At 38.4% G+C, this 18,453-nt stretch overlaps 2 protein-coding genes across 21 annotated transcripts in view; one reads left to right on the top strand and one right to left on the bottom strand.

The window, feature by feature from the left end:
• LOC128894264 (uncharacterized) overlaps window positions 1–18,453 on the bottom strand; it is a 302,271-nt gene that overhangs the window by 205,069 nt on the left and 78,749 nt on the right. The gene's annotated exons all lie outside the window — the stretch shown is intronic.
• The window catches only part of LOC128894237 (voltage-dependent L-type calcium channel subunit beta-2), a 175,209-nt gene that overhangs the window by 144,269 nt on the left and 12,487 nt on the right, over window positions 1–18,453 (top strand). For 17 of the 20 annotated variants that reach the window (XR_008461485.1, XR_008461486.1, XR_008461484.1 and 14 more), the window contains 7 exons: window positions 2,699–2,818; window positions 4,113–4,323; window positions 5,956–6,053; window positions 8,921–9,057; window positions 9,139–9,304; window positions 9,378–9,747; window positions 12,023–12,061. Coding sequence is in view for 15 of the 20 variants with exons in the window: in XM_054155859.1 (XP_054011834.1) it covers window positions 2,699–2,818; window positions 4,113–4,323; window positions 5,956–6,053; window positions 8,921–9,057; window positions 9,139–9,304; window positions 9,378–9,747; window positions 12,023–12,061 (1,141 nt within the window). In the remaining 5 variants the exon portion in view is untranslated. Of the gene's footprint in view, window positions 1–2,698; window positions 2,819–4,112; window positions 4,324–5,955; window positions 6,054–8,920; window positions 9,058–9,138; window positions 9,305–9,377; window positions 9,748–12,022; window positions 12,062–16,387; window positions 16,674–18,453 lie in introns of all 20 variants that reach the window. The other 3 variants (XR_008461487.1, XM_054155863.1, XM_054155864.1) reach the window with 3 other exon arrangements.

The raw sequence follows: 18,453 nt of genomic DNA, 5'->3' as shown, positions 1-18,453 counted from the left end.
CAACCGCAACACGAAAGTATGTATCCATACTAAAATTGATATATAAATTCATAGAAATCGTGTGTATATTATATTTTAATTCATTTTTATTAGAATGCCACGTGGAACATTATTAACAAGTGAAGAGAAGGCATCAATGCTTATAGGGATATGGGATATTCTAATCGTGCAATTGTCAAAAGACATAATAAATCACGCACTCTTAAAAATGACATAAAAACAAAATGACAAATAATATAAAATAAGATGAAAAATAAGATGATAAAACCCTTCTGACAAGTGATAACATCTGTAACTAAAGTTGAAAAGTGTAGCACAACATTGCAATAAATTGATTACTTTGAACTGATTACTACAAGGTGTATGTGGTAAATTTGAAAAAGATTTGCGTGGCTCGCTGCAGAAGAATGTAACAGAAATTGACACTTAAAGCAATACACAAATAGGTCCATTCCAAATTTGCACAGACACACCAGACGGCTTTAAATATTATTGGCATGAATTACGAAAAGAAAAGACTTTGGTGGTGGTTCGTTAATGATTTATTTAGTACTCAAAATCGGCAAAAAAAAACTTATTTGTCGTATTACATCCAAAATGAAGTCGATCGAATACATAGAATTGTTGAATTTACAGAACATATTGAAGTGTATTATTATTGTAGAAATTTGTTCATCAAAAAGGGGTTCAATTTGCATTTGGAAAAGTTATATTATAAATATTTAAAAATAATCATGTACCTACAACAAGTATTGGCAATCCCAATAAACAATTTTCGGAGATCCTTGAATACAACTGCTATTCATGCTCATCGGATCGTATACGATTACTATCACTTTTATGACCAAACTGTGGATGTTTATCGTTGCCAATAAAGCGGGAGTCTCCGTTTTAGGGATGGAAAGGATTATTCGGAAAGGAATCGAAGTGTCGATTGCTTGCATTTAAATTACGAATATAGTGGGCGCAAAAAGTATTGGCACATTGACTTTTAATCAAATATCATTCGTATTCGAACGTATTCAAATAATATATTAATACAAAATAAATATTCTCGCATCCTAAAAAGGTATCGGCACGCCTACTCTTTAATTATCAAATTAACAGTTCTTTTGAATTATAAAAAAAACATGTTTGTAATATTTCATGCGAGTGGTTTTAACATTAATTAAGTTTGTAATCGATTTGTCATCAATTCTACCAATCTCTCTATAGCTTTCGGGGCAATTTTCAACCATTCTTGCAATAGCCCATTCTTCGAAACATTTATATTGCTTATTTTTCGTTTTCAAATTTTTATTTCTATTTCTGTATGCTATATAATATCGAAACATGTATATTGTATTAATATACTACTCGAATTTATAAAGACATTTAACGAGACGCAAGTGTGACAGTATTTTTTTTATCCACTGTAGTTCCTGCCGAAGAAACATTCGTTTCGAAGTTCGGGAGCATGCTCGACCGATCAACCGAACTGAACAATAAATGAATATTGATTCACGGGACACGACCTTCGAGGTATAAGAGCGTCGCAATAAACACGGGGAACACCCTATCGATGTGGCACGCTTTTATTCTTTATTGACGGGGCGACCTGACACGTGAACAGCGTTGACAATGTACCGATCATCCGTGATCTCATCGGGTTTTTACTTTATGCGCCGGTTATGGTTGCGCAGATATCTCGCGTTTTACCGAATTACATCGTGACCTAATAGAAAAGTCGATATTGCGGGCAATAAAGCGAGTCACGTGACTGCCATGTTCATCCGCCATGACACCGGTGTTTCTTGAAAAACAAAATAACAATAGAGATGCTTTCACGTATAAAATAATAAGGATCGATATTTGACTACACGTTGCTTCGTAATAATTCGACTGCGGGTGTTTATAGATTTATGACAAGTCAAAATATGGTATAATGTATGAGAATGTGGACAACGGCAAAAATATAGAAAAAATCAACAATAGTGTATATGTTATACCGTTTAGAAAATTGGACATACTTGCATTCAAGATTCATTTCTTTTCCTGTATCTGTGAAGATATAAATTTGAATGGTAATAACAGAAACGCAACCACCAATGCGCAACCCTTATAATAAATTTCGCATCGTAAAACAGATAAAACGATGCAGGATCGAATAAAATGAATACTAATACATAATATAGCTGTCTCAAAACAAACACTATTTATTAGATTGAATCTTAGTCTAGAGTCATGTCACAAAACTATAAATATCACAACTAAACAAAAAAATCGAAAATAGAATACTGTCGCATAATATAGCTGTCTCAAAACAAACACTATTTACTATATTGAGTCTTGGTCTACAGTCATGTTCAGAATTACAAATATTGCAATCGTATATTACAAATATACAAATAATACGCTCGTTGAACGGCTCCGTCCGCAAAGAGTTAAAAAGAGAATTTCTCTCCCAAACAGGGTCAAAATTTTCATTTACATATAAAAATGCGCCTGTTAAAATTTGAGCTTATAACATTAAACAAAGAACGAGGAAACATCTTTTAAAAGTTTAAATTAAAATTCGTGTCAATAATGCTCGTTTCTTATTTCGAGACAGTCAAATATAGATCGATATTATTTGTACAAAATTTACGAAAAACATGCTGCTACGTTTTGTAAACGTCGCCAGAACGATATTAATGGAGAGTTTTTGTGAATCATTCAGACGAAACCGGTAGCGTTCGCAGTGCGGACCAACGTGAGTTACGATGGATCCGTCGACGACGATTCGCCAGTTCATGGCTCGGCGGTCAGCTTCGAGGTCCGCGACTTTCTGCACATCAAGGTAAATGGTTATAGTTTCACTGAAATATTGATACACTGTAAGCTATCTGGTCCACTTTAGGTACAATGACATTCATGTATACTGCTTCGAATAATTAGATCACCCATTCAAATTGATAAACTAGTGTTTTAACCCTTTACTGCATGAATTTTGTTCAACACTTTCGAACCTGAATTATTTTCTTTGGATGTAAGAAATATTTTTCGCTCGCCTTGAGTCAATTGTGACTTGCTAAATGTAATCGCTAAATGTAATTTGGTAAAAATGTAATCACATTTATTACCAAAAGCATATAAAATAATGCTTTGGAATTCGATATTTGTAATTGTCATGTTTACGGTCTAATTACAGATCAATTATGAGTATTTAAAATTTATTGCTCTAAAAAAATTATTATTTTGCATTAAACGATAATCTTAAAGACAACGTGCACTATAGATGATTGTACATCTTTGAATTAAGTAATACTCAAACTAAACAATACGTGGCTGAACCTGCAGATTTATTATATGTTCTCTTAAGAACACGTCATTCACAAATTTCGTAAAATATTCTCGGTAAATTTAACTGGGATTCACTTTAACCAGGTTCCCGATCGTGGACACTACGCGGTAGAGGGTTAAACGTAATTGTAGTATAGAAACTGTTACTCGTAGTATATAAACTGTTGCTGTGTGAGTTAAGCATGCGAAGAATAAACAGACCAACTTGTTGGATGTTGTAGTCGAAGCAGACACAATTGGCTGCTCAAGGTCTCCGAAGACTTACCCTCACCTCTTTGTTGTTTGTCAAGCGTAGTATCCTTGCATCATGTTTGAATGTCTACAGAAATTCAGATTTTGTAATCGATTGTTCCTTTAAATGAAAAAAATGTTGAAATTGAAATTAAACAAATGAATATGTAACACACGAGCGAGATGATAAGAGTCATTATTTTTAAATACTTCACCAACCGTCAAATGTTGACACGAACAGTCAGATATGATTGAAATATTTCTCGATTCTCGATCTATCTACGAGGTTTCATAAAAATCACCGCGTACCTCATACATCTCTATATAAAACCGAAAGACTCCTTGCGTGAAAATAAGGATCACCACATGCCCCATAGCGCGAAAAGTGGCCTTGAGCGGCCAACTGATTTTCAGTTCCAATTAAAAAGTAACGATGCCATAGATGACAAAAGATTCAGCAGAAGCTCGGGTGCTTCTAGCCATTGTTCGCATGCACGAGTAACGCTCGACTAAGATCCAGGACGAAATCTGAAGTAATCATTACCCACGATACCCCTCAGGAGAAGTACGACAACAACTGGTGGATAGGTAGGCTGGTGAAAGAGAACTCGGACGTTGGCTTCATCCCATCCCCGGAGAAGTTGGAAGCCCTGAGGCAGCAGGCGAGCGCTGCACGTGGCACAAAGGGTCTCTATTCGGCGCGCGGAGGGTCTTCAGGGAACCTTGGCGAGAGTGGTATGCCCTCACGTGGTTCCACACCACCTACACCAGGTATCCTAGCACGTCCTTCTTTCTTTCCCCGACCCGAAAACCACGGTGTATCTACCTGTTCGGGAATTCTCTCATCTTGACCGATCGATGTCCGACAGAGAAAACAGACGGAGGAGATCGTTTCTACGGCAAAATATAAAAGAGAGAGAGAGAGAGAAAGAAAGAGAGAGAGAGAGAGCGAAAGAGAAACAGAGTAAAAGACGACGTAACTTAACGAACACTTACGCTTCTGGCCCTAAGTATTTCAACACTCGAACACTGTAGCTTTTGTTCTTTTTCACACACGCATCACTCGCGAGCTTCTTATTTCCAATCACCACCTTTACCTTTTTAGTTGCTGGGTAAACTAGCAACGATTGGTATAGTGTGTTGAGCAATAGAGAGTTTAGTTATCGTTACGTGGGTCATTGGAAAAATCTTCCGAAGGAATGCAAAGATCAAACATAGGTTGAGATGATGACCCAGACAATGATAATACTAGGTCATCCTCTTCAAATGAACCGACTAAGATATTTGACGGTTTCACGATTAATACTAACCGAAGCTTTCGAAGCTCCGAAGTTTCGTCAGCACTGCAGTTGGCTGCTCAGGAGTCAAATAATATACCGATATTATTATTATGACGGATGACATTATTATTAGTGTGTCACTTGATCCCTGAAGAAACTAGATGAAATGCTGGGAAAATGTCGGAGTATCTTACCAAAGGAGACAACTTGCACCCGAAAACCTCGGTTAGTATCAATCGTAAACTTGCTACTTCAATTTTCGAGGGTCTTCAACTTTAGCTCCTTAAATATGTGTCATAATTAGAAGCTTCGTAATCGCTTTCAATTTTTGCATATGTTTTTGTTGTTTATCGGATCAAATTTCGCCACTTTTATTGTTTGAACATCGATGCATAATGTCGTGTTTGCATGCTCTTGTGTGTGACGCAATGAGAAAATTCATTCTCTCACAACGACCATCGTACAGCCTCGAAAAATTTCCAAAAGTCGATCAACTTTATGATTCTTTTCGATATCATTTCACGGATATATTCTATATATTCCATGCTTTCAAAAAAATTGAGAAAAAGAATCGACTTTTCCAACTCCTAAAGCGAGAAGACTCCTCGACTCAGTTGCAAGTAACTTTTCTTGTTGCAGATAATATAAATCCCTATAAATATTTGGGATCAATTTTAAAAATTGATCTCCCACGAGGGGATCAATCCCGACGACCTTCGTACGAATACACCGACTCGCTTAAATTAGTGCCAATTGCCATTCGCTTTCAATTTAATCAAGTACAACTACGATCAACCGATCACACCAAACGCTAGTCACCGCACTAGTCGATGCATACCTCTCAAGATACACACACACACACACATTCACACATATACAAACACGCACAAACACACACAGAAACGCGTCCGTGACACTTAGTACCGCTATGTTTGACCGTCGTTGGTAGTTGCTTCTATAACCTCGGGACCAATGCATCGAATTTAGAACCCTAGGTTCTTAGACTGCATCGCGTGTTTTAAGCTTGTCACTAGTTTCCTTTGAGAGAAAGAGGGACACTCATCGATGTTCAGGTAGGAAAGGATCGTTTCGCGAGTAATGGGTGATTGTGCTTCCTCGACAGGTGACGACAGCGACAGCGTCGGGAATGTGCGTGGCGGCAAAGCGACCTTGACGACACCACCAGCCAAGGATAAACGGAAGAACTTCTTCAAGAAGCCGGTAAACGATCTGGACCAGTCCGTTGTGTCGTGCTTAGTTTCACTTTGAGCTCTAGCGTAGTCCCGAGCTAGAAGCTCGGAGGGAAGGATATCCAAAAAAAGACTGGAATCTTTGTTTCAACATATTTATCGAAGTTTGCAGTTTCACATTCTAGTATCCATTAAAGGGTTATACCTATTCAAGAGATCGAAAAAACGATTTTTCAAGAATTTCTTTTGGAAAGACGTTTGCATTTATATTATTAAATTTGTTACATTGAGTTGCGTAGATCACTGCGTATATACTCATATTTTTTTTACAATAATATTAATTTGTCGAGATGCTATTACTGATTTTCGAGCGCATCTTCAAAAAAAGATGTTTTGCGGTGATCAAAATATCTGTAGATTGGGTTATCCAAAATCAAAGAACAATAAATAGTCAGTTAATATAAGGTACAACTTGTCTTTAATCGAAGGAATAAGCAAAATATTACGTTTGAACGAAATGACGGATTCTTAACTGAAAATTTTAGTCTTCGACTAAAAATCGATAATAAAATAAATAATATCGATCGAAACGAAAAGACCTTCGAATAAAGATTAAAAAACAAAGTTCTTGTGTAAAAATCCGAACCCGACAGTCTCAGACGTTCGCGAAATATTTTAACCATCAATTTAAAAACGTTGTTTTGAGAAAAACACTTTTAAAGTTTTAAATACAGATTACACCTGATAAAAAATTCTTAACAAAGATGCCTGTAACTTCGAGAATATTTTTCGGATTACCGTAACTCTTTTTCGTTTGGACATAGTTAAGACGTATGCATTTAACAAAAACGCAAAAGCTGGAAAATCGTTTTTTGTTTAAATTGTAACTAGGAAAGCCCCTTAAATTCCACACGAGGCGGTACACTTGTCTTAATGTTACTTACAATGTTGGAAACAGTTCTGGAACTCTTTAAGAAAAAATACCTGTACCATTTATGGCCTCTTCACTTTTCTTCATTGAGTTGTTTTCTTTGGAGCATGTAGGTGTATTATACATTTAATACTGATCACTTTTACTTGAACTAATAACACGAAAACTAACGAAAAGTTAATTTTCGAATGCATTCATACAAATGGACACTGTCTTAACAAAGTGACTGTTACGATACATTAACTAAATGTATAAGGCAGTTGGAGTAAGCATAGGTGTCTTAAAACCTTGTCAAATACTAAACGTAAATAAATAATAGGACTTTCACCGAAATTACCTCAGGACAGTATCGACTTATGAGTACTTAGAGTACGGTAATTGCAGTACGATTGAGAGCGTTGAAGACTTCCTGAACTGTTTCCAATAATGGAATACATGCTAGGACAAATGTATCAACTTAGACGGCACCTTGGAGGTAACCACGAAATTGTAAACACCGGAAAGCCCATTTAAAGAATACAATCCTGTTTATTTTTGGATACTTCCTAGTACATGTGCGTAAAGTTTCGTCCACATTGATCAAATTGTCCAACGAAAGTCTTTTTTCGTACAACGACACGCGCGGTGTTTTTCTTCACGTTGACCGGTTGGGGGTGGTTTAACATTTTTCGCGAATTTGCCAGAGATTCCGAGCTCGCGATGATGCTCGCGACGTGGTCGAGGCTTTCGAGTCTAAATTTATCTGTCGGTGCTAGAAAATATCATGGGCCACGCGAGGACTAGCGGATTTATTTCTGTAAGTATGCGACTGTATGCGTGCGACTGTAAACTCTGTGCATTGTGTATTTGTTGAAAAAGTACATCGAGCACTCAGCCACTCGTAACACTCTCTCGAAGAGAGTTTATGTAATAATATCGCGATGGCTTTCAGTGATTGTCACACCGAAAAGGGCCGTTTCTTTTCCTCTTGTTAACGAGGCGAAAAGTTGATTCTCTTCGAGTCTGCTGACTGCTTCATGAACGGAGTGGAGAATGAATGGCTTCGTTTTTCTTCCTTGTATATCAGTGTGTCGATGTGAGTAGAGTATTTCTAGCATCGATCGGTAACTGTTCAGGTATTGTGTGTTCTTGACGGATCATTTTTATATTAAGATTTTCGTGGTTGATACTAACTGAGGGTTCTTATACCATTAAAGTTTATAATAAATAACACCGAGGCATGAAACTCGATTCTATCAGAGACGGGTAAACCGTACACAATGACACGAGCACAGGTATCTTAACACTGGAACTACCAACGTTATAGTCATGCTTCTTATGCACGCTACTATATTTTTGGAAATAGAGAGTAGAGGGACGAGTCGATTAATCCATAGATCAGTTATCAGTAATCCAATAATTGTAGAAAGAAGTATAAGGTACACGGGTACAATTGTTCGACGGTAGTGCTAGACGGTAGTAAAAGCGGTTAAACGGTAGTAAAAGCTAGCTACAATGCTGACAAAATTAGAGTTACTTATCCAAAGGACACGGTTTATACCCAGAATCCTCGGTTAGTATCGATATTATTTATATTATTCGCTCGAAAAGCACCATTGGATGTGTCTTCCGCGGAAACGACACGAAAATGGTTCTCTGTTATCGGTAGAATAGCTTCGAAGAGATTAGTCGGTAGGAGGTCGTTGATAGCATAAGTCGATCGTAGTTACCAAAACATACTGCCTGGCCAAAGCGCCTTTGGAAGCGGAAGAGAATGCACGAAGCGATGCGATCGGGAAGGTCTTTGGCCGTGCAGGAGGGTAGGTCGCATGTATCGAGTCAACGTGGCCATTAACTGTTTTCAATGTTTTCAATGTTGCCTTCCGTCCTCACGAAGTCCGACGTAAGTGAGACTATCCTGGGGCTGATCCTGGCGAACGGGTCTCCTCTTAGATTGGTCAGACTGATTTGCCCGTCACTTTTTCCAGGAAACGACAACACCGTATGACGTCGTACCATCCATGAGGCCTGTCGTCTTGGTGGGTCCATCGCTGAAGGGTTACCAGGTCACAGATATGATGCAGAAGGCGTTGTTCGATTTCTTAAAGCATCGATTCGCGGGCAGGTGAGCGAAACTCTTTCGCGTAACGTCGCAAACCCGAAGAACACGCTGTCTAAAAACGACGACCCTTTCTCACGGTTTCAGAATAATCATCACCAGGGTAATGGCAGACATTTCGTTGGCGAAGACATCTGTGTTGAACAATCCAACGAAAAGAGCCCTCATGGAACGATCGACCAGCAGGAGCAGCTCTCTGGCGGAGGTTCAGGCAGAGATCGAAAGGATTTTCGAGCTTGCCAGGACTCTGCAGGTAATCGACCGATCACCATCGATCATGTTCACGTTTTCACCAGGAGTATCGATCCTAATCGTTCACTTTCCAGTTGGTGGTGCTCGACTGCGACACTATAAATCATCCGTCGCAGCTAGCGAAAACCAGCCTAGCGCCCACGATCGTCTACCTGAAGATCTCGTCGCCGAAAGTGCTCCAAAGGTTGATCAAAACGCGGGGAAAGTCACAGATCAAACACCTGAACGTACAAATGGTGGCAGCTGAGAAGCTGGCGCAGTGTCCGCCGGAAATGTTCGATGTGATCCTGGACGAAAATCAACTGGAAGAGGCTTGCGAGCACGTCGCCGAGTACCTGGAAGCTTATTGGAGGGCCACGCATCCTCCGGTGATCGCTACGGTGCCACGTCCCATTCCTGCGCCTGACGCACCTGTGGACGCGTTGACGCCGCGCGTCACATCAGGTATTCTGTTCATTCTGACGCGTCGGTCACGGCCGGACACTTTCGTCGATGATCGCGCAGCTGAATGTTTCGAAGTACAAATATTCTACGTGGGTTTCATTATCGCGGAGAATGAAGTCGCTGATGGAGAATAGGGTGGTTAGCTACGATAAACGTTCGAAACATGTTTTGCTCGCACGTCACGATGGTTCCAGTTTGTTGAAAAGTATTCCATGTGGAATTTCATCATGAGCGAAGTTTCATGTAAGTACATGTATTGTCTCTTTTCTTGAGGACAATGCGGGATCGTCAGATTTCATTAAACGGAGGCAACGAACTCTTCGATAGCTTAAGAGGGTATTATAATCTAGAGCAGGGGTTGACAAATTTTTTTTTAAAAGGTTTAAATCTAATGACAGAAAAAGAGGTTCTAAATTTGTTTGATAGGAAGAAATATTTTTACATAATACGTATGCACATATGCTAATACTTACAACAAAAATGAGTAAAATATTTCTATTTATTAATAAACGTATTATAGAGCTAATTTTTGTACTGATACGATGAATGTATAATATAATTGGTTTTTTTTTTGAGACAATATTTCATCATATCGGAGTTTGAAGTTGATACATCCTATCGTTAAAGTTATTTCTAAATGGTCATTTATTAATATTAATCTTTCCAATTAACTCATCTGTAAAAACTGTCTGCGGGTAGTTTACTAATCCTGGTCTAGAGCGCCAATTTTCTGGTATTCTTTTGGACTTCTTTTTAAATCTACAAAAAATTTTTTGTATAAAGTATTGCACACATATTTATTCATACTGTAGAAATATACAAAATTTATTTTTAACAAAAATGTTCTAAATTAAACGTAATACAAGTGATCTTGTAAAGCACTCTTTTAAAAATAGTATGTTCATGGTTGTCACTGTGTAGACCGTTTTGCTTATCAAAAAATCAAGAAATACCTTCAATAATATCAATATATCTATGGTCGATACCAGACTAATTAAAAAAAATTGATAATTAAAAAACTAGAAACATTACAAACCTTAAATATGAATTTTTTATGTTTTTTTTCATTTTGAGCATTCTTTTTCAAAATTGAAAAAGTAAATCTCATTATGTAATAATTGTCTGACTGGTAGTTGTTTCGAACACGAACTTCCCTCGATACTCTTTAATGGTGAAAATGAAAAGCATCGTTAGCTGGCAATTACTCATTTGTAATTAAATATTAATAAACAGTAATGAATTCTTGACTTTATGATGAACTAGTAGCCACGTATCTGTACGAAATTTGATATAATTCTGGTGACATTGAGCCATGTTAAAGCAATTTATATTTACAATGTAATTGAATTTTCGAGAAAGAAAAATCTTGTTCACCGATATGAAAACATGTGATTTAAAGAAAAACGCGTTTAAAGTATTGATGATGAATCACACATACACGTCTCCACGTTTCATGTTGAAGCTATAACTCCGTCATTTTCAGTTAGATCAACTTGTCTGGGAATATACTTATAATGTTGTAGTCCAAAAGAATACCCAAAAGTACCACTTTTTAAATTTATAAGAACCTCTCACTCCTTAAGAGAAAATTATTCCCCTACCACCATCCGTTTATAATCTCTGACGAAATAGATATCTTAACCTTCGGTTACCTTTACTACACGCTATACTACAGCTTCTAGAGTTACTGTAACTGAAAGTGAACTTTGCAAGAATTGGACCCATTCGGTGGATCGAGCAAAAAACAATTTCGCAACGAAAAGAAAAATAGGACTACTCTAACGAAGAACCTACACTGATCACGAAACTACCACAGCGGCCATGGTCCGATACGTTTGTCTTCGGTCAGGGTAGAGTATTTGTATTTGGAAAAGTCCTTCCGCGATCGGAATCGGACATTCAGGATTGCCGTCGGCAACGTTGTGTCTCAAATTAAATTTTACCAAGACAACGTAATTCGTAACGGGAGATTCAGAGCTGAGTTATCGTTTTCAGACGAATCGAACGCAGCCGCCTGGTAATCGCGCGCGAATGATCGTCGCGAACTACATTTGGCAGCGATCGAACAGAAACATTGGCTCTGGTGATCGTGAAACCACGTACCTACATCGTAATACATTTTATTTTTTTCGTCCGCGATTATCAGTCCACACAACCTCGATACGATCCTCTCCCCTCAGCTTGGCGCTGGATCGAGGTTTTCTAGCTCACTTGAAACTCTAACGAGCCCCAATTCCGTCAACTAACACTCGACACTTTCTTCTTGCCCCTTCAGGTGCCCATCATGAGAGTTACTACGGCCACGAGCCAAGAGGTAACCCAACCTTTTCCTCGAGCGCAACATTCTTACACATGTTCTTTCTAAGTTCACTCGTCGCGCAGCCTGTGTTCCGTTACTCGCTTGAACAATCGCTAAAATCTTCTTTCGTAACGAATCCTTTGCGAATATTTCGGAATGTTCACCTGTGACACGTACACACACATATCGGTACGCTATTTTGAGACATATCTCGAGTGTCGGCGACATTCGAAGCTAGTAATGAAACACGCCTGTAGTACTCCTTGTATCATTAGTTGCACGTAGTCGTTGCATGGATTCGTGTTAGACTTAGACAGTAGCGGCACTCCTATCGAGAAAGACTGCTAGTGGCTATGCAACCTATACACAGCCTTTAAATTATTATGATAAGTTCGACGTGCTGCACGCTATTCCTCGTGGGCACATCGCAGAAACATTCTACGGGGGCTGTTCGATACAAGAAGATAATAAATGATTTATTTTCAAACGTCATTTTACTCGGGGTGCATCATGATTGACTTTTTGGTTAGGGTGAACTAATAGCATTTCCGATTTCTCTTTCTTCTTTCTTCGTTATTTTTCAACGAAGCTTTAAATTTAACAATAGTATTTAAGTTTTATTTTATACGTATCATTTTGTAGCACTTGCATTGCTTTTTTATATCGTGTATTTATCACTTGCGTACTACTGATTCTATCGATTTAAAAAAGTCATAAAAAGAATTTAAATTCCTGCTTTCATATGTCCTGTATATATCTGCCTGTAAATTTGAAAAATCTAACGAGAATTCGATCTAACGAGACTTCATCGTTAAAAGTAAATCTTCGAAAATGTCTTTCGCTTTTATCCATCGAATCGGTATCTTTGCGAATCGAACAACTACCGTACTCTCTCCTTTGTAAATACTGCGTCCTGTTTCGCCACTATTCGGATCGTACGAATCCGAGTTGGTCGCGTTTTGCATGAGCTGGTAGATTGTAACTAGCAGTCTTCGAGTAATTGGCGAAATACGAGCGAGTTGAAACAGAACATCAAGAATAATTGTTCGTGAAAGACTCAAGAGAAGCACCCGCACCTTTTACATTGAATTTCTTTTCAGCGACAATGTACGGATCCGCAAACTTGTATCAGCCGCAGCGAGACAATGGCGTGCTTGCTCTCGTTAGTTTAAAACATCTTTCATCTTGTTTTCTTTGTTCATTCTCCTCTGTTCACGTTTTTTTTTTTATCTTTTCCGCGCTAAGATACGACCATCCCGTTCAACACTCTCTCCACGTTCACCTCATTTCTCAATTACCACCCGTTACACTTCATCTGCAGCTTACCTCGCGCACGCTGTCTACTATCACGACACGAGTGGATTTGCCCGACATCCGTTACCGTTAGTTCATCAGCGGTCGTTGTTTCAGGGTGCAGTGGTGTTCGACTAAACGAGAAATATCGGTGCAAGGGTTTCTCGACTAGTCGGAGTTGGTTGCGAATTAATTCTATGAATCGACTTTCTGTATAATGAACCGAAAGTAGCAACGCGTCTCGTATTCCAGACGCTCGGTCACCAAACTTCAAAGCGGTACCGCGACTAAAATCTTGTATGTTGCTCATTATGTATTTGTATGAGTATTCGTATCGAGTTGACAAAGTTTTCCTGATATTATAATATGTTCAGACACGCTCTCATTTTGATTATTTTGGATTAAACATGGTTGAAAGTTTTTCAGAAATGACTCGAAGAACGTATAATTAATTTAAATTTCATAGTTAACGGTTGCTAACCAAAGAAACCTAAACAGTGGTGGGAATGGTTCTTTTCCATTAATCTGGGGTAAAATTTTCTCATTTAATCGAACACTATTGCATATTTTCTATTTTGGATGATTCCTAAAAGAAACGGTTGCTGGACTCAGGATCGTTAATGACACCTCGATAATAAGTGCATATCGGAGATTGTATTTTACATCTAAAACGCGTTAATGGTCAACTGGTAGGATAAACCGAGACAAAGTAGGAGAAATGCACACTGGATAGCATCAGTTCGTCCCATTAAAAAATGGACACAATTTTGTGATAATAATAAGTAACGAATACAAATACTGTGCAGTGATTTACTCGTGATGTTTATTCATTTGAATAGTTAATTCTATAATTCGTATTCTTATTATTATTCACAGGTAACGAGTAAAATGTTGTTCATCTTTTATTCGTTTTCAACACTTTCATCTAGATAATAAAAATTGTGCCCATCTTTAGTTTCATTTGAGGGTCCATACGATTCGCTTCACGCTATCCCTTTTCATCCACGATGGGCTTCTAGTTTTCGCACACCTGTCATAATATTTAATTCGATATAACCTGGATGCAACTGAATGCAACTATTCTACATGAAACAAGTTGTACGAGGTGTGGCTACTAAATAACATTCCATTGTTCGAAACAGTGGTAAAAGTCTTCTTCTGTTAGCTCCTTCAGAACTTTTCTTCCACAGTTTCAACGGACTCAAATCTTATTTCTTCCAAAGCAGATTTTACCTTTAGGAAATAGATATCGATGTGATGAATCGTGGTTTTTCACTTATGATCCTGACACAAAATACTAATCCATGCACTGGAAAAACCCAGGTTCACCGAGGGCCAAAAAAGCTCGAATGAGCAAATAAAAATTCAAAGCAATGATGATTGTTTTCTGCGATATTCATGGAATTGTGTACTTTCATTGGATTCCTGAAGGTCAGACTATTAGTCAACATTACTACTCGTTCTTGCTGAACTCCGTAAAAGAATAAGGGAAGACATTAAAAAAAATATATTAGGAGGTTGCATTGAAAGCCGCTGTTTTTTCGTGTTTTTTGAGCATCTATTTCAATAGTAAAGTATATCAATCGAAAGCATCAATCGAAATATTTGCCCTTAAAAGCTACTACTTTTTCCCGCTTTTCTGACAAAAGTTGAATTCCGCGACGAAAGAACGGTTTATCTTTCGAGCTTATCCACTCAGCAAGCCAATTTCCAACTTCTTCGTAATTACGGAAATGTGTGTCTTCCAAACCATGTTGCATCGATCTGAACATATGATAATCACTTGGAGTCAGGTCTGGAGATTAGGCTGGGTGAGGGAGAATCTCCCATTCGAACTCCATCAGTGTTTCTTTTACAGTTCTAGCAACATAAGATTGAGCATTGTCGTATAGAAGGATCACTTTTCGATTTGATACAATTGATGGTCGTTTTTCTATCAAATTATCGTGTAAACGCTTCAATTGTTGACAATAACGTTCGGCGGTGACTGTTTCATGTGGTTTTAACAACTCATAAAATACGGCGGCTCTCATTGTCTACAGTATTCGCAGTAAAATCCACGTATCCATAAACAGGGGCTTTCAACGCAACCTCCTAATATACATACATGTATGTATACATGTCGAATTGAGTAACCTCCTCCTTTTTTAAAGTCGGTTAAAAAACGATCCGAATTGTAGAAGGGCAAGTCATGGTTTCTCCACCAAGACAATGCGCTGGCTTATTCCGCATTGTCTGTCAAGTGGTTTTAAGTACAGCATCCCAGTGTTAGACCATTCGCCTTGTTCGCCGCATCTTGCGCCGTGTGACTTCTATCCGTTTCCTAAGGTAAAATCCGCATTAAAAGAAACAGGATTTGAGTCCGTTGAATCTGTTAAAGAAAAAGCGACACGCATCGTGAAGGAGCTGACAGAAAGTTGGGTGTATATTGAAGGTGATAATAAGTAAATATGTATGAAATCAAAATAAAATATTTCACAGCCTCAGTCCCCTTATTTAATAGCCACACCTCGTATAAATAAATCCTTATAAAGTTCTTTGTATCTTAATGTATGTTATATGAAGTAAAGTATGCACTTCTCACGTGTATACAGTAGGTATACCGTATAATAGTATAGTACATTAGAATCACCCTGTTACAAAATTGCATATTAACATAGTCGACGCAAACAATTACAAAGTACATCGAGTCTTTGACGAAATTCTCCAAATTGTTCGCGCACCTACCAGTTGGGGATTGAACTCGTTAAATCCACACGTGTTCTCGTGCTATGCAGGACTAACTTCACAAGCTGTTGCTCGCCCGCAAACAAGACAAGTACCCCCGACAGGGACGTTTAATTTCCATCCAACGACCCGTCCCTTCGTCTCTCTCCATTCGTTCGTGACATATTCCATACGTTTCAAGTGTAACGAACACGATCAGGGAACTCAACGGGAAAGTATCTGACAGAAACAAAAAAACGGGAACAAAACGACAAACGCCAGGTCCACGTACGATCGGCGACGAGCTCTGACTCCGATGTTCTCTTTGTTTACGTGTAAAAGCCGTGGAGGCGGTGGCTGCCACGGGAGTCATCCGAAAACAGGGCCAATTCATCTATGGTCGGGGTGACGAGGGCAAGCCCAAAGAGTCGAGTTAAGAAAGCTCGCGCACGACGACGGTCGGCCTAGAACGACCGACCTCTTCCACTTCTTCCTCATCGCGGATGAGATTTTACGGCGTAGACCGGGTGAATTGTACAGTCGTCCTCCCCTGAACTCTTATTACGGGGATACGATTGAGAGAATTAGAGACTGTGTAATAGGGAAACCTCCTTTATGAGAGCGCGTAGTAAGTACAGACGGGTTTGGTGCATGGGCCCGGTGAACGGGACCTACCTGTTTCTCTTGCCCAAAGAGAAGGATTTATATGTTTCTGGTTAATTTTTTGCCCCCTCCCCCACTCTCCCACGAGACACCTTAAAACCTCCCACTCGTTTCACGTTCAACGCCAACCATCTGGAAAATCTTTTTGTTTCGTTGAAACTTCGTTTCTCGTTAAAACCCCTTGATGTTTCTTTCACAAGTTTTTACAATTTTTGTTGTTGGTTTTTTGTTGTTTTTTTTCTGTTTCGCTAGCCCTTCACCAACCCCTCTCACATAGAATAGGTTGATAGAGTAGCTTAACGTGTTAGAGATTAACGACGTGTGTGGTCGCGCAATTCGAGGGGATCGAAGTTACGTATCGAACCAGATAGTTCCCGCGTCTTTGAACAGGTTCGTTGCGATCTTACAGAGCTTTCGTTGATCCTTCTTTCGGGACATTGGCTTGTTTTTGTGCCCCTTAACCGCGGGTCCCACGTTTCGCTGACAATTTTTTCTTTTTTTCACGCGAAGCAAGCTCGCCCGTGAAAGATTTCTTGTCGGGTTTTTAACTCCACTATGTCGATCTCTGCGCTCCTGTGTAAAATGGTAGCTCGAACGTCGGAGTCTTTGCAAACGTGTCTCTTTTACATTCTTATTTTTTTTCATTTGTTTTTGCATAGCTAGCTTGCATGCACTGTGATTAGTGTGAGGTGTTTCAGTGTTTCTAGATGTTGACACATAGGTGGATTGATCACATCCTTACCGTTTAGCAGTGACAATTAACTGTAATCAGAGTAACATTGTCTTATAATATAGTTTTCGAGTGACACCAATGATGATTCGGTGGTTTTCAGGCTCAACGTTGTAAGCTTTCATGCAGATTACATGAATTCTATTTAAAAAAACATGTATACATGGATACTTACTTCGTCGAGTCTGAGCGACTAAAATTCGAAAGGAGCTTAATTCTTATAAAATTTCTGTCTATCAAATGTGTCAAAATACTGGCTGATATTACTCATTTAATTTTTCTAAACTATAAAAGAAAACATTACTTTTTATATTACTTTATATAATAAAGTATTAAAATGGAGTATATCAAATGTTATTTATAGAATTAAGTTCGCAAGGCATATCGTAATTTTATAAGAATTTACTAGGTCGAACAAAATTAGTTGACCGTTCAAGACTACGGAGGCTAGTTGACAACAGCTATCCAGCTATCCTCGCTACACTATAGCTCGTCTCTGCAAACACGATATTGTTGTTTCTTAAACACCAAAGCAAACTGACGTAGCCCAAAAATGAGTATCATGTCTGCCTTAATCACCAGCTACCAACTGATTTTCTTTTAACTATAGCATACGGAAAAATATTTAAACAGAACTTCGATACCTGGAGCAATAAAAGTCCTCTAATCCTTTCGAATTTTACAAAACTGAAACCACGCCTCAATTTCTGTAACTGAAATCGTATTCCTAACTCGAAACTTCGTAGGTATATGTAGTTACAGAAATTCAGGTCCGAAAATCGTACAAAATTAATCTCGAATTTCTTTGAAAATAAAACACTATTTATCCTTTACTAGACGAATAAAGTATTTAATATATTTCGTGAAATGTTTTCGACTCAGTTTCCTTCGAAACAGTTTCCTAGTAGACGAATAGACCTAGAAAATTGACTCCAATGTGGAATAAATAATTGTGCAAGTGGTTTTTAGGCAAATTTTCTACATAGTTTGCGTTATGGTTTCGTGTTTTTTAGTT

The sequence above is a fragment of the Hylaeus anthracinus genome, unplaced genomic scaffold (genome assembly GCF_026225885.1).
Source record: "Hylaeus anthracinus isolate JK02 unplaced genomic scaffold, UHH_iyHylAnth1.0_haploid 3, whole genome shotgun sequence".
Classification (NCBI taxonomy): domain Eukaryota; kingdom Metazoa; phylum Arthropoda; class Insecta; order Hymenoptera; family Colletidae; genus Hylaeus; species Hylaeus anthracinus.
Note: the sequence above shows the minus strand (reverse complement) of the source record. Positions and strands in the feature narration are given on the sequence as shown.